The sequence below is a fragment of the Egretta garzetta genome, unplaced genomic scaffold (genome assembly GCF_000687185.1).
Source record: "Egretta garzetta isolate BGI_Z169 unplaced genomic scaffold, ASM68718v1 scaffold650, whole genome shotgun sequence".
In the NCBI taxonomy this organism is placed as follows: Eukaryota; Metazoa; Chordata; class Aves; order Pelecaniformes; family Ardeidae; genus Egretta; species Egretta garzetta.
The window spans coordinates 708,250-731,803 of NW_009258374.1; the positions used below are offsets into that span (position 1 = coordinate 708,250).

At 47.8% G+C, this 23,554-nt stretch overlaps 1 protein-coding gene across 1 annotated transcript in view; it reads right to left on the reverse strand.

Annotated features, from left to right (window-relative positions):
- Positions 1 to 21,728, reverse strand: part of CD151 (CD151 molecule (Raph blood group)) — a 29,610-nt gene extending 7,882 nt beyond the window's left edge. Inside the window, exons 1-5 of the mRNA XM_009639717.2 lie at positions 21,694 to 21,728; positions 13,710 to 13,830; positions 7,938 to 8,041; positions 6,650 to 6,796; positions 1,331 to 1,405 (exon numbers count right to left, since the gene is read on the reverse strand). Of these exons, the coding sequence (XP_009638012.1) occupies positions 1,331 to 1,405; positions 6,650 to 6,796; positions 7,938 to 8,021 (306 nt within the window). The 5' untranslated portion in view covers positions 8,022 to 8,041; positions 13,710 to 13,830; positions 21,694 to 21,728. The remainder of the gene's footprint in view (positions 1 to 1,330; positions 1,406 to 6,649; positions 6,797 to 7,937; positions 8,042 to 13,709; positions 13,831 to 21,693) is intronic.
- Positions 21,729 to 23,554: the final 1,826 nt, after the last annotated feature.

Sequence of the window (23,554 nt, forward strand, 5' to 3'; positions counted from 1 at the left end):
AGGCAAATAAAGAGGAGAGTCCATTAGCAGAATTATTACTTGGGAGAAAAGCAGTTACCTGCGGGCTCACGGGGAAGAACTGCAGCATGGAATAGAGATAACAAAAGAAACAGTTTAGACACAGCACTCGCAAGCCTTAAGACACCAAAGCAAGGGCTGAAATAAAAGCAGTGGCAAACAGAGCAAGCAGCCTGCAACCAGGAAAGAAGGGGGATTTGTCAGCCAGAGGACAAGGGGAAGTGCAGCTACTGATCAGAGGCGCCCTCAAGTGATCCAAAGCACTCAAGGGTACAGCTCTGAATATGCTGTCCCTTATTTCAACCTAAGGATCAGTTCATCCATTGTCATGTATGAACCTCATGCCTTTGCAGGGATGGAGGGAGGGACCCTGGCTTCCTGCCATGCCTGCCACGATTGATCTTTCCCTGTTAAATATGCACACTCACACCACTGATCCCTCCTGGCAGGAGCCAGCACAGTTCTTTGGCTCCTCACAAACCACCAGTGCCCATCTTAGTGAGGCAAAGCACAGAAGGCTCAAGAGAAAAAGGAACGGCAAGGAATCCTGGCAGTGAAGCCAACAAGATGGGACGCCCAGCTGCTTTTCAGACAGCCACTTGACAACAATCCTAATCTGCCATTTCCAATCAATTCCCAGACATGAGAGCAACTTCGCAGGCTGTTTTGTGCCTTGGTGGTTAAACTCCCTTTGAAAACCAAGCGATGACTTAAGCCTCTGCTCTCTGCAACTGCAAAAAATGCCAAGCTAGAACTGCAGCTGTTGGGAGCCTGTGCTGTTCTCCAGCCCCTCAGCTGGGCTGGTTAAGTAAAGCTCTCAAAAACTTCTTGACCTCAAAAGACCTCTCAGCTGGACCATTTGTTATCCTTGCCAGTTCAAAAGTATGGCAACTAGCTTGCTGGATGCAGCAGGAACTGTTCCTGTGTCCTGAATATACTAAGTGGCACTAATGTGATTTCAGTTGCTTGCACTATGCCTTGATGGGTGTTGGGAAAGTTCCTAGATCTACACAGCCTCAAAAATTGTCTTCTGCAAGGCTCTGCAGAAAAACAGCGCACAAAGATGAACCACAGGGAAGAGCCGAGCAGCAAGGCTGAGCAGCCTCCCTTAGAGTAACCACCACCACTTTGTCAAAACCAGTAAATAATCCAAGGTCTTCTGTATGGGGAGAGCAGTGGGTACAGACATGTGGAAAGGTGAACCAGACCCTAGGTCCCAAGCCTTCAAGCTCAATTCTGGCAGGAGAAATGGGACGATAACCAGCTGTTTTCACTTCCTGCTTTGAGTCTCTAAGGACTTAAGTCCACTCACCTGCTGGTAGTAGATATAGGCCAGGATTCCAGCAATGATCTCAAGGAGGAAGATGCACAGCAACAATATGAAGTACTGTAAAATAATGGGAAAAGCAGGACATTAGAATAGAATGTAAGGAGATGCCAGGAGCCAGCTTTCCATTAGCTGGTAAAATGCATGACTGTCTTCATCGATGTTTTCCTGCAGCAGTGTTCAAAGGCAGGGGCTGGGAGTAAGACCTCAATAGGGTAGGAAAGGAACAATCCCATGGGTTAAAAAAAAACAAACAAACCAAAAACCACAGGATAACTGAAGACAAGCAGCAGCAAGTGTGAGTTTAACTCACAGAGCCAGAGGGATGTAGAGAATGGAAAAGTGCAGGCAACTGAGATAAGATCACTGGACAAAAGAAAATGGTTGCTGGATAACCTGATGACTACACTTGCTATCATAGAAAACATCTGATTCTGACATCAATACAAAAAAATTTGAAACTTCTGCTTGTTTTGATATTGTTTAGGGCATTTCACCAAGTTACTAAGGAGCAATGTATGTCATAATGATGACTGAATAAAGCAACAAAGGGCCCATTTCACCAAGGATGTAGCAGACCAGCTAAGCATAAGCATAAACCATAGATTTATGTTTCCAGTGACTTTGGCGGGGCTCAACCACAGGCTGAAGGGCACTACTGAAGCAGATGGACTTCAGTGCTGATTCACCCTCAGGACTGCGACTGTTATGTTCTGCTGAACTAGGACCTGGGGGGGAAGCTCAGTATCTCAAAACCAAAGTGAGAGAACTCTTAGAAGACTTCGAGAAGAACATGACTATTTCTTAGAAGGGCTTAAAGGCAGTGAAATGGAAAGGAGTGTGCACTGCTTACCAGAAGGAGAATCAAGTGGACAGTATAGAAAACTGTTTGGGAGCACTGTTCCTATACACAAACAGGAAGGGAAGCCAAACCTAGGAGGAGGAACATATGTCCTAGATTAAAAGCACTGGGCAGGCCTGAAGACAGAGGGTGATACAGCCACTTCCTCCTTAGGGTCAAAAGGAGCTTTTCAGGGAGAACCCCTGTCCTGACACAAGTCCCTGCCTTGCTCCTGGTCAGCAACGAACAGTTTCTTTACAGATTCAGACTGCCACTAAATTCATCTTTCTGTAAATAAAGCTGAAGAGACACCAGTTTCAGACACAACAAGGACCTCATGCTAAGTCCCTGTAAGAGCTGGCCTCCCCAGGAGAGAAGAAACAAAATCTCTCCCATTTTCTGCTTTACCCTTGACCTTAAGAAACAGCTGTTCCCAAGGGATGAAGCAAACAGATCCCTACAAATGTAACCGGACATCAAACCTGGTCCCTGGCAAAAAGGACAGTGAAGACCCAGACACAGCAAGTTGACCTACACAGCACGGATGCCTTTTGTTGCACAAGGGTAATGCTCCCACCATGCACCCTCCTTCACTAGGTATTTCCAAGCCCCTTTGCAGGAGTAAAATGACACAAACTCTCAGGCTTCCTCTTTTGCCCCGTTGGGATTCAGCAGCTGCGAAGGACGGACAGCTGGGTTTTATCTGCAGACCTGGGTTTAATCTGAACACACAATCTCAGGCTTTCACTCCCCAGCCCCACATTCTCCCCAGTGGCTGAACACTGACCATCTCTGCAGACGCCTGTACAAGGCACCCATTCATACCAGGGGAATGAGTCACCCACTGGAGTTCGGGATAGCTAAAGGCTGGTCCCAACACTCACAGGAGGTTGAAAGGGGGCTAGAAAGGATGGGCATGCCTTGACACAAAGGCTGGCTTTCTTTTGTTGGGACCTAGTTATGTCCTAACTGCTCTGACATCATCTCTCTGCCAAGGAGGGGGCAGGAGGGTAGCGGGATGCTGAGGACAACCAATGAACTGGAAAGTTTATTTATTCTTCCCTGCTCTGTGTCGTCATGTCGGTGGCATTCAGGTAGAGCTGAATTGTGTCATCACAGCTCGGCTCATTGTGCTGGCTTATAGTGGATAGAAAGAAATATCCAGCAGCCCTTAAAAAGTTTGAGTCACAAGGCCCTTGTAAAACCTTGTAAGGGAAGATTAGTGCATCTGCCACCCATGCATCCAACCTATCTCTGCTGATACAATGCATAATTATCCTTATCTCGGTCTCATCATTCCCTCAGGGCCGCTTCCAAGTATCATGCTGACATAGGGGAGCAGCAGCTTTCACTCTGGACACACACAGAGCACAGGACTGCTCTCCTTGCTCTTCATCAGGAGTTGCAGGGCTTTCTTACAGAGGTCTGCTCTGGGAGTGGGAGGCCAGCTCTGGCATGGAGCTGTGGGGACATGCCCTACTCGCTTCCCAAGAGGCTGCAGAACAAGTCAGAAACGGGGGATCACCCAAAGGTTTGTAGTAGACACATGCCGGGACCTGGGTGAGCTCTGGGCAAAATTTACTCTTACTCTAGCTCTGAGCCAGAGTTGGGGCTATCTGGTGTCTCCTCAAGATCTACATGGTCCAGATTTCTTCCACCCAGCTTCAAGTGTTTAAGTGAAGCACCAAGCTTTAGTGTGTTTTCTCTGAATAACCCAAAGAAGGTTCAACCTGCCTACAATCCAGATCGCTCTCTGGAAGATCTTTCTAATACCTGAAGAAGAGAGATATAGCAATGATACCTCTCAATCAGCAGTCTCACTTCAGTGGGAGGGCTCCAGACTGAAATGCAGCAGGAGCAGAAATCATAACCCATGTGTATTCCCTTCTCCCCATCCAAGGCAGCCAACTAGAAGTGACAGTGTGAGGGGCCAAGCCACCTTCTTTCTTTATAATACAAGGTCTTCTATTTGATGGCTCCTTTCCCAAGACTCCTGCTTGCACATTTTTGTGTATGAAAGCGTGCATCTTAACTGAATGTCCTGGTTTTGGCTGGGATAGAGTTCATTTTCTTCATAGTAGCTTGCATAGTGCTATGTTTTGGAATTAGTACTAGAAGAATACTGATTAACACCCTGATGTTTTAGTTGTTCCTAAGTAGTGCTTAGACTAGTCAAGGACTTCTCAGCTCTCAGGTCTGCCAGGTGCACAAGAAGCTGGGAGGGGACACAGCTGGGACAGCTGACCCCAACTGGCCAAAGGGCTATTCCAGACCATTTGACATCATGCTCAGTATATAAGCTGGAGGAAGAGGAAGGAAGGGGGAGACATTCCGAGTGATGGCATTTGTCTTCCCAAGTAACCATTACGTGTGATGGAGCCCTGCTTTCCTGGGGATGGCTGGGCACCTGCCTGCCCATGGGAAGCAGTGAATTAATTCCTTGCTTTGCTTGCACATGTGGCTTTTGCTTTACTTATTAAACTGTCTTTATCTCACCCCATGAGTTTTCCCACTTTTACCCTTCTGATTCTCTCCCCCATCCCACTGTGGTGGGGAGCGAGCGAGCGGCTGCATGGTGCTTATTTGCCGTCTGGGATTAACTCCGCACATTGAAGTAGTAGTAGTAGTTTGAGTGCTTATAAAGAGCTGGACTGCAGCATCACAGCCAGCCAGGCTGCAAATCCACTGCCACGCCTGCTCACAGAGCCAGAGACACTCCACATCTGGCGCCCCAGCCTCAGTACATCATCTGGCTAAGGAGGGGCATGAGGAAGGCAAATAAGCAGTGACACAAAAAAAGTAGCAGAGCTGTGAGTGACCAGCAATGAAATACTATGAAAAGCCTTGAAGTGGACCCATAAAACTCACAGGTAGGTAGAAAGGCAGCAAAGTAATTCACAGCTTCCTGAGTCTTCAACAAAAAACCAAACTAAAAACCAGATATACATTTTACAAACAGCACCCAAAGCTGTCAATAATTGATTTTTTAAAAGCACCAAGGAGGCACTGGGGAGAGCAGAGAGTGCTGCTTACAGCACTCCGTCCCATATTTATGTGGGGCTCTGATACAGAGGGAAATTGGGACAGGCTGGCACAGACCCCAGGGCACTGACTGTGAAGCTGTCAGGATTACTGTCTGAGCTCAGAGCTGGCAAAGGCCCCCAAACAGGCTCACCCAGCCCTGGCAAGCACAGCCCGATCCCTTGTGCAGATTACTCACCAGCAACCACAGCAGAGCACAAGCAAGAAGAGACAATAGGCCTGTCGCGACCAGCCACTCCGAAAGGACGCTTGGTGTAAGGAGACAGAGTGACCTTTTGTTCCCAAGAGACAATTATTAGTTTTCTGTGGCACAATAACAAAGAAAACCCCACCGGATTTTCATCTGCACTTCTGGCTGAGGCAAAAAGACAAAGGGAGATCTCTTTGGCATGGAGAGTAAGTGAAGCGAGGCCAAAATGGACTGCTACAGACCAGGAGCCTAATGAACAAGCACCAGCACTGTGTGCTCCCTTCCTGGCCCTACTTTGCCTCTCACAGGGATTACCAGGCCTTCAAAGCAGTCGTACAAGCACCAGGCTTGCTCACGACTCCTATTTCTCCTCCTCTATCCAAAGGAAAGAGGGGAAATGGGGCAGTCAGGTAAATGAGGACTTGCAAAGGAAGGAGCTGGTGAAGAGTTGCTCAAGTATCCTTTCCTGTAAATGTGAAAGCAAAGAGCCACCGATTGTTGTTTCAGTTACTGTATTCACCTCTGTAGCCCAGATACTAAAAATGACTGCTGCCACACTCCAGACTGAAAGGGAGATTTGAGAGGGAGGAAGTGGAATAGAAACCCTAGGTCTGGTCAAAAACTTCAGTGTAGGTCGATGAGCAGGGAGCTCAGGAAGTAACACAGGGAAAGGCATAAAAGCAGCAGCAGATTATCAAAACAGTGCGGCTTTTTTTGTGGAAGCAAAACTAAAATAATTTTTTTGCAACTGAAGAAAATATCCATTGGAAATGTTCTGATTTTTGACAACCAAGTGAAAAAGCATATTAAATTGGCTTGAACCGACTGTCATTAAAAGCCAGTTTTGTTACAGGTCTCCCGTATTTTCCTGTCTCTTTGCGTTTTCCAAAAGAGAATATGGGATGGGTAGGGAAGAAGGAAGAAACAAAAGCCACAAGATTTTGTTTTGAATAGTTTCAAATAGACATTCTTACACAAAGTATAGGTACGATGATTATACTTTGTACTTTTGAACCATGCAGTGGTGAGCACATTCTTTGGGTGGATGAAAGGAAATGCTCTGTAGTAGAACCTGCCCCTAGGACAAGGGCGGCACTGCTGTTAGGAGCTGGAGTGGTATTTTCTCTAGAACAAACAACTAAGGTTGGTGCATAACACAACGAAGATGCTTCCCTCCCTGCCAGCATGTTTCAAGAGAAAACGGGGTGAATCCTCCCCCAAACAAAACAACCAAGCAAAACTTTCCCATGACAACCACCCCAGCCACCACCAGAATATACGCAGTTGCCGAATACGTGCTGGAGGAGAGCAGGCTGATGTAGTCACTCTTCTCAGCTAGGGTCCAAGTGCCCACCGCCATCACAGCCCCGCCAGCCAGCTGAGTAGAAAAAAGCAAGCAAATGAAGGGTATCTGATGCATGAACTTCCTCATCTCCCAGAGCAACTGGACTGGGCTACCAGGACGTGCTTCAGCTCTGTAAGCTGAGCCAAAGATGATCTACACTAACAGGAGGACTCCCCAGAGGTCTCACCGGGACCAGGAGCAGTGCACTGGGAGGGGCTGGGCTTTAAGGCAGCCAGGTTAGCACCCCAGGCAGCCTGAGATACAAGCTAACTGAAGCATCTACCTGTGCACAGCAATTCATACTTGGACCAGAGCCTTCCCAAATGTGGCCACACTGTTATCTGGGCAAATACGAAAAAATGCCAAATCTACTGGGTGCTGCCTAGCAGCAGAGGGGAAGAAAACAGCTTTACATGAGCAAGTTTTCCACTGCCTGTCAGGTATCAATACTACCAGTAAATGACAACCATGCCCAGTATCTCCTTCCTAGACTATGTATCTGGGGAAAAAGCAGTCAAGGAGCTTAACAGCCTGGCTGGTTAAACTCTAATGCTTGCAGCAAATTAACATGGAGAAGAATCCTGTCAGTACCTTCTCTCTTTGCAAGTGTTGTGTTTCTGGAGGGTTTTATGCAGCTCAGACAGTTTTCCTTAAAGGTCTGACCTAGACACTCCAATGCTCTGTCCCAGACAGAAAAGTTAAAAACGAATCCTTTGGCATCAGTAACTTTCTGGTGCAAAGCACCACTCTAGGAAGCTCTAGTGTGGACCCAGCTGCAAGAAGGTGTTTGTTATCCTTGCTCTAGCTGTCCCATTCCACTGCCAGGACTTCCTCTGACATTTTGAGAGGAGGAATGGTAAGACAGTGGAGCCCTCAGACTCCCTGAAAAAGCAAGCCAGCTGAAAAAACTAAGCATATCTTCAGACTCCCTGTTATTTTCTATACTTGGTAACATGACCTAGAAAGAGCCAGAGACTACAGTGTCAGACCATAACTTCTGCAGCCTGGACAGGCAAGCCCAAGGGATAGGATTTCACCCCACAAGATGAAATCTGTGTCCTACCAACATGAGCACCTTTTGCCAAAGAGTTCATCAAGATCAAGATTTCGGCGCCCCTGACACCAAAACTGCAGTGCCATCTCAGTGCCTTTGAAACAGACTCAAGTTTCTTACCCAGAAAAAGAAGTTGAAGATGAAGAGCAGGTACTTGAGACAGATGGTCCCACATGTTTCCTTCTTTTCTGTATACTCACGCATCTTTCTGGCTCAGCAAGTTCCTGGGGAAAAAAAAAAAAAAATCAGAAAAGCTTGAGTCAATCAGTCATCACAACCCTTCTGCCAAGAGGTCGGCATTACTACTCTCCTCCTGCAAGAGGCCAGGAAGAGTAAGCCATTCAACTGACTTCAGGGATGCTAGCCAGTGCTTGCTTAAAGAGCTCTTGTAGCCATTCGGGTGACCTACACAGCATGAGACCTCGCACAGTGTGAAAGGGAGACAGATGGCACCAGCATGTGGCCTTCCTATACTGCCTTCATCCTCCTTCTCTCTTCCCATCCTGCTGTCACTTCTGGAGACTCATTTTCCTTTAGATCAATACTTGCAGTGGAGGGATCAGACCTACCGTTGCGCGAGCAGTCAAGCCAAAACCATGAATTGTGATCAGTGTTATGGTGAAGAAACTTCAGTATAGTTCATGCTCACTTCTTCCTATTTGAACTGAAATAAATGAAATCCCAGACCTGTTACCCTGAAAACCCCAGTATCTGGCTCCTGACTGCAGCCTGTTAACTGCTGCTTCTGAAGGTGGTGACAGAAGCCTCTCTCTTTGACATTTACAGAATAATCTGTCTCCAAAGAATATTCTTTCCTCACTGGCATTAGTCACAACTGCCTTAAATAGATCCCTCTCTAACTTTGGGGTATTTTTAATCTTTACAACTGTAGCTGGGAATGCACTTGTTATCCACTCAAATGCCCTACCCTTTTTGAACCCCAGCAGTAAGTATGTTGGAGTAACTGGTTTTCTGCTTCACTCTGATTATTTCTCATAGCCCTTCTCACTGGTCAGCTGTCTTCTAGGGCAGCTGCCCCAGCTTCTCGAGGAAGAAACATAACCATTGGCTTCAGATGATCTGACAGCGCAAAACACCACTGCGGATACATAACAAATGGGAGTTCGTTGTGGGTCAGTGCCAGTGCAGTGGTACAGATCTGCTACACTCTCGAGCAGGTTTCTCAGAAGTAGGTCTGCAGCACATGCAGCTCCATGTCACCTCACCACCTCCTGTTGATGCCAGAAGGTCTGAACCTCTCAAAAAAAATATTGCTACCACTGCCTGACCAGGCAGAGGGGACAAAGGTACCGCCCAGAGCATCACTGGCCAGCATCATCTCTGCAAGGCAGTTTGCAGAAGTGCAGCCAAATCCACACCACCTCTCCTGCATTCAGTTAAAAAAACATCCCTTTCCTCCCCTACCAGCCAGCAGGGAATGATACAAAAATCTTGCATCCATACCACGGCAACATGATTTCCTAAAGCAGCAATTTCCCTGGACGCAGGCAGGCAAACAGCCTCTCTCCTTTTCCAGAGGCACGGGGTTCATGCTAGCTTAGATTACAAAACGTCTTCCTACAAGTGATGTGAGTTTCCTCTGGGGATCCACTTGCAGCTGCAAGCCAGCCATGCGGTACAGACACTCACCTACCTTGGCCAGCCCACTGCAAAACACCTGAAAGTAAAGAAAACAAGCAATGGGTACACACAGCCAGGCTGCACATCAAGTGGCCATCAGGTTGGGTCAGTCAGCCAGTATTATCTTTGCCACTACATTGCTAAGCAAGGCTGGGAACAGCAGCTGCCCATTCTGCAGCATAATTGTATTTTATTTGCAGGGAACTGTTTCCTTTTGCTTCACGCCAGCCCACTCGAAACCCCCAGCCAGGCCTGTGCTTTAGAAACCAATAAATGAAGTTAATAGGGTGAGAACATACCAGCAGTCCCACCCATGCCTGCGCCCATCACCATTTCACAAGAAAACATTTTTCTGTAGAATAACATCTGGCAACAACAGTTGGCAGCAGAAGGCTGTTTCACCAGCAAAAGGAGCAGCTCTGAGCTCTCAGCATATATCAAGGAGAACAACTCTTCAGAGTTATCTTCAGAAGAGATCAGAACCTCCAGCAATGCTCAAATTAATTACCATGTTGCAGCACAAAAAGGCCCAGGGCAGTGGGGAAGAATGTATGCTGGTGGTACCGAATGCACTGAACAGACTTGTAAATTCTCAGTGAGAAGGCGCCCTGTGAACACAACTTTCATGGAAGGTGACAGATTTACAGCTCCTAGAGGCTTCACTTAGCCACAGAAGAGGAATGGCAGCAGCAAGGCAGGCTCCTGCAGCCACACACGCCTGCACAACCCAAAACAGGTACCTCAGCCCAGACCCAAGAGATGGCCTCCACTTACAGACTCTAAGGGCTGTTGCTTGGCTTTTTGCCCACACGTTCTAACATCAGGGCTGTAGGTAAAGGAAAATGTACTGCAGGTTTGCTGATACAGACCCTGGTTCACATCACTGATAGCCAGGGGACAGTAACAACGCTTACTGTCCTTGGGCTGGCTCCTTGGCCCAGTTCCCTTCTTGCTCCAGAGAATTTCAGGAACCTTTCCCTCTTCCCCTCAAAGTATGCCCCCTGCCCAAAAAAAGCCACTACAGGTATTTCCACATGCCACCATACAGCAGGTGCTGGGCCCTAGTGAGGGATGCTAACTTGTCTCTCCTGATCTGAGAGCTCATAAATCCCAGACCAAGCTCCATCTTGTTCTGGGTGAAGACTGGGAAGACACACAGCCAAGACCGTACTTGAACTCAGCTGACAGACAGTCTGAAGCTCCCCTCAAGATGGCAGGTCCTGCTCCACCGAGCGCCACGTACAGGCCTTTCAGGCGGCTCAGCTTCGCCGCTGGGAGGAAAGGATCTGTCTGTCTCCAGAAAGCTGGCAGGGAACAGCTGCAGGTTTATAAAGCACTGTGATTCACGCAGGGATGGCAGGCCATGAATCAGAAAGCAATCAGGGCTGTCTCCTGTTTGATCTATCCTTCCTAGCCAGGAGCAGAGCTGATGGCACCGGCTGCCTCTGCATGCTTAATGACTCACCCAGCCAGCTATTCAGGGAAAGGCAGCTCTTTTTGGAAGTCATGTGTTTGCGCTCCTTGCGTCACACACGGTGGCCTGCCACCTCCTGTCGCCTGCAAAGACTGGGTCAGGCTTTAAGGAGCGACGCTGGTCTTCAGGGAAAGCAAGTGAGGGCAGGAGACGCTGATGAAATGCCTTTCCCAAAGAGCCCAGGCAGTGGAGAGGTGAGCCACCACCTGCCTCGCAGGCTAAGGGTGACTTCAGGCTCTGAGCCCCGTGGTCCCAAAAAGCACAGAGGTGTTGCTCTGCACCACAGCACTGGGATAAACATAGGGGCCCTCATCCTGAATTCACTGACATGACCAGGGTCTCTTGGCTTCAGTCATCTTTATAACAGACCTCAGAAGTGACACAAATCACTCTTGAAACCAGAAACTTCTTGAAAGAAGAAGCAACATCAATTAACACACACGGTTATATTCTATTTTAAAACACTGAGACAAAAGTCCATTCTGAATCACATTGGCAATTATGAACGAGCCCTCCAGTGGACAGAAAATGGTGAGCTATGCCACAGCGGTGTATTTATAAATGCATAAAAACATATTCCACCACTTCCATAATGAAGTTCACTTGGTCCAGTCCATTAGACAGTAGCTTCATCAGCAAGTTAAATTTAAGCAAGCAAGCATGGGCCATAAAATTTAGTCATACAATGAAAAGAGGTATTTTTATGTAATTCGCCAGAAATCAACAACAGGTTCCTACTATGCCCCCATACACTGCAATGTAAGTGACAAGGAAAAATAATGCTCTAACTAAAACAAAATGCACAAAGGTGGGAGGAAAAAACAAGGACAAACAGTGTGATAGAACCTGCACATGGAAGGGAGGGGTAAGAGTTTGAATATTGATTCAGGAAACTGGGAGTTGAACAGGTTGAATCCAATTCTCCACTCTGACACAGACTTTGTGTGTGGCCTTGGGCAAGTCCCTTAGTCTGTCCCTTGCCTCTGGTCTTCCTCCCTAGTACAGAACCCTCACCTTTCTCTAAACCTGAGAACCCCTGCTGACAGAGGAATGCCAGCTGCAAAGCATGACAGGCTCCAGGTAACCGGTGTACTGGCAAAAGCCCTACAAGCAATACAGTTCCACTGCTTTAAAAGTGCTTTTGCCAATATAGGCTACTTTGGCCAGTGAACTGGAACAACCTCTTCTGGGGTTAGTAAAATCCATTCTTGTAATGAGAGGACTGTCTGGTAAAGGGATTTTGGCAACCATTTACAAGGCATGCTGGCTCAAATACATCAAAGATTACAAGATGCTAGTAGTGAAGTACAAGGGAATGGAGTAATAGTGAAACACCTACAAGGAGGAAAGGATGAGCCACCTATACAAACATCTTAAAAACAAAAAAGAAAAAGAGAGTGAGCTCATCCTGCCCTGTCTGACTGCAAGCCACAACCTCCCAGCTAGGTAAGAACACACAGTGCGTTACCATCAGGCAAGGCAGGAGTCACTTCAAAAGTGAAACCATTCCATGGCCTGATTTCTTTGGGTTCTCATCCTACTGAGACTGAACCCTTAGGACAAACCACACGACAGGAACGCACCAAAAGTTGAGCAGTTTGGCTCCGGTTCCGGGTGCTGAGCACCTGGGAACACAAGCACTGCACAGTTATGTTGTTGTGCTGAGCCACCTAAAGTCTCAATGGCAGGACTTGCTCAGGTTATCCCCACATCAGACCACTGTATTTTTATGTGCAGGCCCAAAGGCACATACAGGCACGTATCCACATACCAGCTCAGCAAGCACGTGGCACGCATACACACACACACTCCTGCTGGCTAGACCTATTCACTTAGTCATCACAGACGTTGCTTGGTAAGTTTGCCTCAACTTGCACAGTAACAGTACTTAATTAAACAGCAAAGAAAGCCAGGCCTGCAGGCTTTTTCTGCACAATCTGCCTTAAAGCAGCATCTGATGGATGGGGAAGAAACAATGCCAAAGCAAATTAAATAGCTCCCAGGCCATTAAAAGCATCATTATTTTTAAGTATTGATTTTTGAATGACAGCAAGAAAATTGGTATCCAACGCATCAGTGACATCTATTTCATAGATAACTTGTATGCCAGAAGTTAGGTAACTTCTAACATCTTTGCCAACACACACAAGAAAGACTTGCTGCAGGAAATCCCTGTGCTGTTATGAAAGTGCATAGCAGCACCTGTGCTGCTACGAAAGTGCAGCTCCTGAAGGGCTGCAAGTCCAACATCGTCAGCCCCCTGCCCATACAGCCACCTCACACACCTCGTGGGCATGCTGCTGGCCTTGAGGGCAAGGTTTGGCTGTGCTGGAGTCTATCTGAGCTGGGCTAGATAACCCTGGCCCTGAGGCAGCTCTTAGCAAGCAAAGCAGACGTCCTCCCTTTGGTATGTACAAAGCAGGTGTGGGCCAATAACCTATTATCTTCAGCAAACTGACTGAACACCTCATTTTCCAGCAAGGCTAAGCTCTAGCCTTTAAAGCATGACCTCTCTAAGCTCCCTCTCCAAGATGAAAATATTATCAATGTCGCTTTACCTCCCCCACTGAACATCCTCAAAAAAGGCCCCCAGCTGCTTATCGACTTGCCAGCACATCTCATGCAGCCCAGAAAGCAGCCAGAAGTCATTAGGTAAAGCCTTCGCAGGAGAAGCACTCCAAAGCTTGCAGGTGAAGAGCTCTGATTTACACAACTACCAAGTGCCATTATCCACCCCAAACCAATAGCCAGCATGGGTCAACAGTCTTGACACTGACCTTTCACAACCAAAGCAGCTCACAGCACCAGTGCAAGTGTTCAGTCCTCTTCAAATGCTTTCTTCCACCCTCTTTCTGCTTGCTGGCTCTGGTCCTCTGATGGATTCAGGAAAGCAGAAATCTGAAAAAGAAAAGAGAGGTGCAGAGAATCATGAACTATGTCAAAGGTTATTCTGGGGATCAATATTTGGTAATATGCTTCACCATCAAGCCCTCCTTTTAACAGAAAACACGTGATTTCAAGAATACACCTAATGACTCCATTTGATTAAACTGCAAAGCATGCACTGGATAACAGGGGAGAGCCAAACTGCAGCAGTGGGGAGTGTGAAGACCTTCTGATGGGAGGAAGCTGTCAGAAGAGGTTTATTCTCACTGCTGCATCCTGTAAATGCTGCTATCATTTCTGCCTGTCAAGGCTGTGTACACACAACAACGACAGCTCATTCTGGTGCAAAAGGCCCAGAAGTAACTCCATGAGAAAGCTCAGGAAGAAGACCCTTCTGTGCACTGTGAAGCCCTAGCTGGTGTCAGTGCCTCACAGTGATCATTGCTCCTAGCCCCCCACGGGAACTGCCCAGGAAGAGGAATGAGGTGGGCACACGGTACCAGAACTCATTGCGTATGTCCATCCTCTGCTCCCAGACTTACGAGCCCCAGGATACAGAGCACGAGCCAGAGCAGGGCCCCTGCAGGGAAAAAGCATGCTAGGAAGTCCCTGTTTTCTCCAGCCTCTACCCCTGCTGAAGCACAGTCAAGACACAGGTCCCTAAGCACCACAGCAAGCTTTGCTGGAAAACAGCTCTCCTGAGCTCATCTGCCCCTGCCAGTCCTCCTAGAGCAAAGCTTCAACCTCCCCGTGTCAATGCACAGTACCTCCCTCAGATAAGCAAGAAGCCACAGGAGGTTGCCTTCAAACTTAACAGGAGTTGTTTCTCTACAACTTATTACACTTATCACAGAGTCATAGAATGTTTTGGGTTGGAAGGAACCTTTCAAGGTCACCTAGTCCAAACCCCCTGCAACGAGCAGGGACATCTTCAACTAGATCAGGTTGCTCAGAGCCCTGTCCAACCTGACTTTGAATGTTTCCAGGGATGGGGCATCTACCACCTCTCTGGGCAACCCATGTCAGTGTTCCACCACCCTCATTGTAAAAAATGTGTTCCTTATACCTAGACTGAATCTACCCTCTTTTAGTTTAAAACCATTACCCCCTTGTTCGATCTACAGGCCCTACTAAAAAGTCTGTCCCCATCTTTCTTGTAAGACCCATTAAGGTATTGAAAGGCCACAATAAGGTCTCCCTAGGGCCTTCTCTTCTCCAGGCTAAACAACTCCAGCTCTCTCAGCCTTTCCTCCCTGATCATTTTTGTGGCCTCCTCTGGACTCACTCCAACAGGTCCATGTCTTTCTTGTACCGAGGACTCCAGAGCTGGATGCCGTACTCCACATGGGGTCTCACCAGAGCAGAGGGGCAGAATCACCTCCCTTGACCTGCTGGCCACGCTTCTTTTGATGCAGCCCAGGATACGGTTGACTTTCTGGCCTGCAAGTGCACATTGCTGGGTCGTGTCCAGCTTTTCATCCATCAGTACCTCCAAGTCCTTTTCCATAGAGCTGCTCTCAATCCCTTCATTCCCCAGCTGTCCTCCATGTGCCTTAACACAGCTCCTAGAAGGATCTCTTCCATGATCTTCCCAGGCACAGAGGTGAGGCTGACAGATTGCTAGTTCCCAGGGTCCTCCTTTCAATCCTTTTTAAAAAATGGATGTCATGTTTCCCTTTTCCCAGTCACCAGGGACTTCACCTGACTGTCATGACTTTTTGAATATCATGGAAAGTGGTTTGGCAACTACATCAGTCAATTCTCTCAGGACCCTGGGATGCATCTCGTCAGGCCCACAGACTTAGGCATATTCAGGTTTCTCAGTTGGCCTCGAACCTGATCTTCTCTTACAGTGGGAGGGATGAGGCTCTCCTTGATCAGATGGCCTGTAGTAGACACCGACCACAAGGTTCCCTTTGTTGGCTCCGTCTCTAATTCTTTCATAAGCTTTCAACCGGCTCATGGCTATTCTTCAGAGACAGCTCTTCACAATCTATCCATTTCTTGACATAGAGGGCAACCCCCCCAGCCCTCCTTCCTTGCCTGTCCCTTCTGAACAGCCTGTAGTCATCAATACCAGTGCTCGTCATGGGATTCGCCCCACCAAGTTTCAGTAATAGCAAGTAGGTCATTGCTTTCTAGCAGCACGGTGGCTTCCAACTCCTCCTGTTTGTTGCCCATCCTGCATGCATTGGTGTGCAGGCGCTTCAGCTGGGTTGTTGGCTGTGTCACCTTTTTAGAGGAACACACCTTAATTCCTTTGAGGTATATCACCGGTGTTTCCCTGTTGGCTTCTATTACTTCAGGAGCCCCTACAGCTCATCTCTGTAAGACTTGAAGTGTGCTCCAGGGTACCCAGCAGATCGCAGAGCAACAGGCTGAGGGCCCTTGCTGGCACCCCGTCCCTCTAACCTTGGCATGTCGTCCCTCAGCTCGTCATTTCTGTGGAGGCAGCTAGGCTGCATAAGGCTGCTGTACTGGAAAATGGCCTCCAGCATCCCCTCTGTCCCCTGCTTTTCTAAGATAGGGGGTCCCAAACTTTTTGCAATCTTTTTTACTGCCACATCCTCAGCCATCTCACCCTCATCCCACAGCAGGCAGGTTCGATTCTCCCTGCAATCCGTTTCCATTGGCATTGCAGGCAGCAGGATGGAGAGGGGAAGAGAACAGCCATTCTTCCTCCCTAACCTGTCCCTTTGGATAGTGAATTAACGATCCTTTGATCTACACCCTGACACACTAACTTAATTCACAGCCTAAGGCTTAAACTCTTATCTATTGTCCTTACCGGGATACGGAAGCAGTAATACTTCCTGACTTGCCTGGGTGGGATAACAGGGTGTTTGCAAACCACCCGGGAAGAGAAAAAAAGTTTCTTTTTATTAGCAGATCAAATTTAACACAATTCATAACCATTTTAACTTCCTATTATCTTCAAGGGGAGGTTCCTGCAGGCCTTTACCTAGCATAGTATGGGTGACACACCTTCATTTATTATCAGCTTGGATTACCCCTGCTTCCATTCCCTATGAAAAGGAATGCTCTGGTAAGTGCTAGGAACTTATTACTATGCAGCCTCTAGACCACAAAAACATCTCTTGAGAAAACAGTAGAAATCCCAGCACCTGAGCTATTGAGATGCAGGACAAAGTCCTGGAATCATTAATTAAAGAACAGACAAGGGAGATTTCTGAGGAACTAGGGAGTGGAAGGAAGGTACAGGCAACGTGGTCACCTGCAAAGCAAGCAAGAGCTCTGAAGCATCCTCAGTCCCGAGGCTGGGCCCGAACTCTCCTCGAGCAGCCCTTGTGCCCTACCATTTATCCATCTGCTTCATACTGCTCCCACACTCCTGCCTTTTCAGAAGAGAAAGCCGACCCAGGATGCAAAGCTGACCGTTTGCTTTCCATCTCAGCATGTTGGAACATGCTGGAACGTCAAAGTACTTGTGCCTCTAGGGTTGGGGAGAAGGCAAAACACGAGCCAGACATCCAGTGAGGCAAAGAAGCTCCTTCTCAGGAATTGTCATTTATACTTGGGGGGGGAAGGCAGGAAGGGCAAGCACACAGAACAGATTTTGGTCCAAAACCCTCCTCCCTGACCCTTCACATGGAAGCTGAACTCATTTGGCACTGCCGAATGGGATTCCCCAGACCACAGCTTGGAAACTGCCTTTATCTCCTTCTGCCTATTGTCTAAACTGATTACATGCTCCTGAGGGCATGGAGTCCTCTTCCTTGAGTGTACAGCACAGCACAAAAGGTTCTCACACCAAGCCTTTTAAGGGCTGCTGAAAAGTAAGCCATGTTTTCCAGCCACATCACCTGCTCCTACCAGGAATGCACACAGTGGTTCTGGGAGAAGTGGAGACAACTTGGAAGGCCACCTACATCCAAAAAGAAGATCTCTTGGCCATCTTTGGCAGACCCTGCTTGGCCCTACCTCTGGGAGAGCACCTTTCTCAAGAACTTAGAGAGGATAAGCAAGATTCCATCCTGGGAGTTTGGGAAGATCTCACCTCAGCACCTTCTGGATCTAGGCATCATCTCCACAGGCGCATCACAGTCCTGCTGTCACGCTTGCCAAATCCATCCTTTCTTCTACCCTGGCTCAAGCTGCCTTGTTTTGAATACACCCCTCAAGAGAGGTGTAGGTCCTTAACTCCTCCTAGTTTTGATGAGAGTCAGGTATCCAGCAAGGAATTACGTGGCTAATACACCTGAGGAGCCGCCTGCTCTTTGAGACAAGAGCTGTCTCTCAGAAGAGCACTTAGCCCTTTCCCTTATTTTTTGGAGACTGTTTACTCCCCAGGGGAGGGACTTACTGAAGCATAAATAACAAAGAGCATAAATTTCAAACTCAGCAAGGATTTACATGTTCAGCACCACACACACACCTGCAAATTAAGTCTTTTATGAGGGGGTTAGTCAAACCTGGGCGAGGTGATGGCTGGCTTCGGGATCCTCGAGGATAGAAGGAACCTTAGCATAAAACAAATTTCGCAACCGTTAAGAAAAAGAAAGCACGAGAGAGAACAAAAAAAGTGATCAAGCGTGCCTGGGATTGCCTGTGTCTGCACTCTAGCACTGTTCCACTACAAAGCAAACAAAAAACCTTTCCAGAGGGCTTTCTGGTCCTAACAAAACACGCAGCCAGCCACATCCTAAGAGCAGAAAGCCCCCATCTGCTGCCCCCAGGAGAGGATAACCAGGGAAGCACATGGCCCCTCCAAGCACCCAGTCCCGATCAAGAGCTGGAAGGCAGGCCAGAGACCGGCGCGTGCTGCGCAACCAACGGGAACTCCTTCTGCGTCAAACAACATCCTCTTGTATCTCATAAGGCCTCCTTTATCCCGAAGGATCCCAGAGCACTTTATGCTATTTATACACAGGAACCACTTCACTAGTCATTGAACTGAGGAGAGGAACAATAACCATCTCTCTTCTCTCACTCAAAGCACCAGAAATCAGTGCCTGGCGTGTGTTTGCAGAGAGCTCATAAGCAATGAGGGTTGGTCATGACAAGGGACAATAGTTCAGATAGGTCAGGGTTAGCCAACAGACAAGACAAACTCTTCACTGCAGCCTGCTATTGGTATTTTAAATTCTATTTTCCCAACTCTGTTCATGGGCATTGTGGGGTTTTTTGTTTGTTTGTTTTTAAACCAGGGCTTTGTACTGGAGAACTTACCAGTAGCATTAAACCACAAAACAGTTTGTGCAGAATCAGCTTTCCGTCTGATCCCTTCCTATTCATTACTTTCCTATTCATTACATACATTTTCAGCTCAGCTCTCAGAAGCAAAGCCACTGGGTCCTCAGTGTTTTCAGGGAGCGCTCACAAAACCTCCCTACCCTGCAGCCATGCCAGTATTAGGACTAAGCCAACAAACGCTAAAAATCCTCCCAGCCCCCACAAAGCCTATTCAGGCAATTCTGTACATGAACTCAAAGCACTCTCCAAATAATGCAGCGATGGTAACCATTTGTTCACTTTCTACAAATAGCCGGGTTTTTACCCAGTGGTTTGGGCTCAGGGCAAAGCCTAACCTAAGAACGCACGCTGTGCTGTAGCTAGCACACAGTCACTCAAAATTTGGCTGTGGTCTCATTGCAGAGGTACTTTCAGTTTCATCCCCTACAAATCTCTGCAGTGAAAAGGTGACTAGCTAAAAGCCAGATTTTCTACCTACCCGCAGCATCAGGTGCATTTTCCATGGCAGGCCATCATCTTTTCCTCACACCAAGCTCAGAAACAAATCGTGGGACTTGAAATCCTACTGTCAAAAAAACATGTGGCAGTTTTTGGAAGAGAGGGCAGGCAGCTGGTGTGTCATCCACGGGTACATTTCCAGCCTCTCAATGACACAATGTTCTATAATCTCACTGCCTGAAAGACCCTTTGCCTCCTCAGAGCATCCCAACAAAGAAATAAAAGGTTGCACGTTGAAATAGGAGCACAGAGAGATCAAGTGACTCTCCCAGCAGAGAGAAGGGATGGATTCACTCTCCTCACCTCTCAACACCCATCCTCCATCCACCGAGCTGTTCTGTCCTCTGGAAGACCATTGCAGAACACAAAGCTGTAAAATGCAAAGCTTTCAGGCTACTTGTTAGCATTGCCCTGCCTGTGCCCGAGACACCTGACTGCAGACAGCACAAAGCAAGAAGTGCACAAAAAGCTGGCACCAGCTTTAGCTTTTGTGCAAAATTTGTTTTGCTTTGAGTAGGCTGTTCCTGTTTACACTTTCTGCGGTGTAAAAAAGCCAAGCAAAAGCCTCTGGAGTAAGTCCACAGATCTCTCCCAGGCAGCCTGCCTCAGTTTCAGCTCCACAAAGATCGTATTTTAAAAGCAGCTGATAAGGGATTTGACAGCTGAAACTAAGGTTAACAGTCTTACCACTTCAGCCACGTTGCCAATTAGCTCAGGACTGGTGCCAGCCATGCCGGAGAAAATCTCTCAGCGTGGCAGCGATGGAGCTGGTACCTGCGGTCCTAGGAATGGGGCTACACACCCTGCACCACCCCAGCACACCGACAGAAAAGGCAACATCATGCAGCCGCAGAACGGGGCGACAGCAGCTCTCACCTCAGCATGGCAGCTAGAGAGATACTGGTGACATCTTCAGAAGCCTCCCTTCCTACCCAGGGCAGCCACCTCACGCGGGAACACTCACACCCAAATTACCCGCTTTGCTAACAGCAGCATCAGGAATGGCCAAGAAGCCTCTTTCGACCGTCAGTCTTTATATATCCCTGATGCCTGTGGCTCCAAGGGTGTTTCAGAGTGATCGTTGAACACTTTGAGGAGTTCCATTCCTCTCCAGAGCTAAAAACACTTTACTAGAGTCAGATCAAATATCAAGCACAGTCAAGGGCAAATTAAATGCTGCTTCATTTCCCAGAGCTGTAAGTCCAAGTTCATAGGAGCTGTCTCTCGGCTGTTGCTATAGGATCAACGCTGGAAACGATGCTCAATCCGTGCTGCTTGAAGCTGCCTTGAAAAGGACCATTCTTCCAGTAAAAATTAAGCAACCCCAAGCCAAAAAATAAAACATTCCTCCCTCTTCTGCCTCGCTCTTGTGTAGCAGGTTTTAATGACTCCACCAAAACCATTTACGCAGCTGTTTTTAGACCAGCCTGCAAACTTGACGGAGAGGCACAAGAATGTGAAATAAATGAGAGGCAAGGGCCGTCCTCAAGGCAATTACTTGCTGGCCCTTCACCAAGGCTGGGAGCTTGGGAAAAGATAAAAAGAAGTCCCTGACCCCAGAGCACCCGCCAACAAGCTCTAAGGAAATCCCCCAGCCCCAAGCCATCAACCACTTCCTGAAACATCTCGCTCCACCAATCTGTATACAGACCTGCATGCCGAGGCACCAGGAGCTGGGCTTCCTTGGGTCCTCTCCATCACTTCAAATAAATGCACAGGCAAAGGGCAGCTCTCCATGAAGGGCACAGAGCTATAACCAGTACAGAAACTTTGGCAAGCCTGTCTCTGCGTACCACCCATTTCATTCAGAGCTGGCAGGAACCAGCTGGACTTCAAATGAAGCCAGGAAATCCTGCAGGGGATTTCTCCACCAACCTACCCGCAGGTTACCATAGCACTATATGAACAAGCTTCATTAAAGGGAAGCCTAAAAAGATTTTGAAGGCTGATCCTCCCCACACCTCTCTGTTGCGTGTTCCTCCCCACCCAGCCTTGGAGGTCAATTGTCACCTCAAGAGGGACCATGTAATCTCGTCTGATCTTCTGTTATTTTAAAGTTTAAAACTTTAAAGGCTAAAAGTAGTTGTTCTACAACTCTGGGACACCCTGGATTAACCCTCAAATACCAGGAGACGACTTCAGGAGATGGGAGAAACAACATACTTTGTTCCCTCAGGAGCCTCTCCAAACATTACCGGCACATACTCAGCATTCAGGCTACTTCTTTGAGCTCAGCAGAAAGCAGCAGAGCATTTTCTTCCGCATGTAAGAGACAGGAACATGGCAAATATCCGGCATTGGGCAGACTCGTTATCCGTCTCTCAATGCACCCCATCGGCATTCGTGAGCAGGAGGGGAAAAGCAGTCCACAGCATAGTTCACTTGTAGATTATTTAAGATGCTCGGTAAGTCCTTAAACATTAAAAGCAAAAAATACTCAGAGAAGATCCAGGAACAACACGGCCAAACATTTCTGAAAGAAATGAGTAACTATTTTCACTTTGACACGATGGCCAATACTAAATGCCTACTGTGAAAGTGAGGCCCCTTTGGATACCAAGGGATAGAGGAACCCAGAGAACCAAAGTCACTTCTTGCTTTTGAAGAATTTAGATAAAACTCTAAAATTCATGCTGGGAGTAACCAGCGCAATTCTGGCACAGAAGATAATCTTCCTATTACTGACCTCAGACGAAAGAGTGCACTCAGAAAACTCCTCACTGCAGTGGTACATGTGCCCACAGCAGCAGCATCTGGCTTGATAACCACTGCCGTGCGCACAGACACAGGAAAACAAAAAAGATGATTATTTAGTCAGGGTGATGCAGGGAGGGGACCCCTGGCTTGATAACCACTGCCGTGTGCACAGACACAGGAAAACAAAAAAGATTATTTAGTCAGGGTGATGCAGGGAGGGGACCTGGGCTGGCCAGACATGGTTATCAGTGTAATGGAGTGGGGCCAGAGGAGGGCTACAAAAATGATCTGAGGGCTGGAGCACCTCTCCTACAAGGATAGGCTGAGGGAGTTGGGGTTGTTCAGCCTGGAGAAGAGAAGGCTGCGGGCAGAGATGATTGCGCCCGTTCAGGGCTTAAAGGGGGCCCATAGGAAAGATGGGGACAATCTTTTTAGTAGGGCCAGCTGTGCCAGGACAAGGGGGGATGGTTTTAAACTAAAACAGGGTAGGTTTAGACTGGATCTAAGGAAGAAATTCTTTACACTGAGGGTGGTGAAACCCTGGCAGGGGTTGCCCAGAGAGGTAGTGGAGGCCCCATCCCTGGGAACATTCCAGGCCAGGTTGGACGGGGCTGTGAGCAACCTGGTCTGGATAGCGGTGTCCCTGCTCCCTGCAGGGGGGTTGGGCTGGGTGACCTCTAGGGGTCCCTTCCAAGCCAAACCATTCTATGATTCTACGACAAAAAATTAGGAAGATACTGCTGATCTGCAGCAGTTATGCCCTTTGTACACAGGGAAACCAGCTTCCCACTTACACACCTGTAAACAGATTGTTGATAAGAATTACATTGATATAACTACAATAATTTAATTTGGATACTCTCACTGTTCTCATCTAAGTTGGCTTGTTCCTCCCTTCTTTTTTTCCTAAAAAACTTCTTAAAATTCCTGATGAAGTAGCAAACAATAAAACCCCTTTTTTCTGTAAGGGGGTTTTCTTCCACATGGAGACAGATGCAGCCAAAATAAAGCCCGTGACACCAGTGAAAGCAGAGGTTTTCCTCTGCAACTGTGTCTGCATTTCCCTCCTTCCAGGCTTCTTTGCACCACACCTGTGAATCAGGATCCGTGCTTCCCCAGTGCCTGACCAACTCTGAGGGCAAACAGCCCAGTGAAGTCAGCAACCAGGATTTTTTCCTGGTGTAAACACAGTGGTTTAAATTCCCTTTTTTTCCTGTCTTGGGACTCATTGCACACACCGTAGGTAAGCCCTGGGCAGCGCACAATGGACAGAGGAGGCTTTTTGTTAGGCTCTCCAGAGCCCATCTCCAAGGCTGAGCGCAGCCTC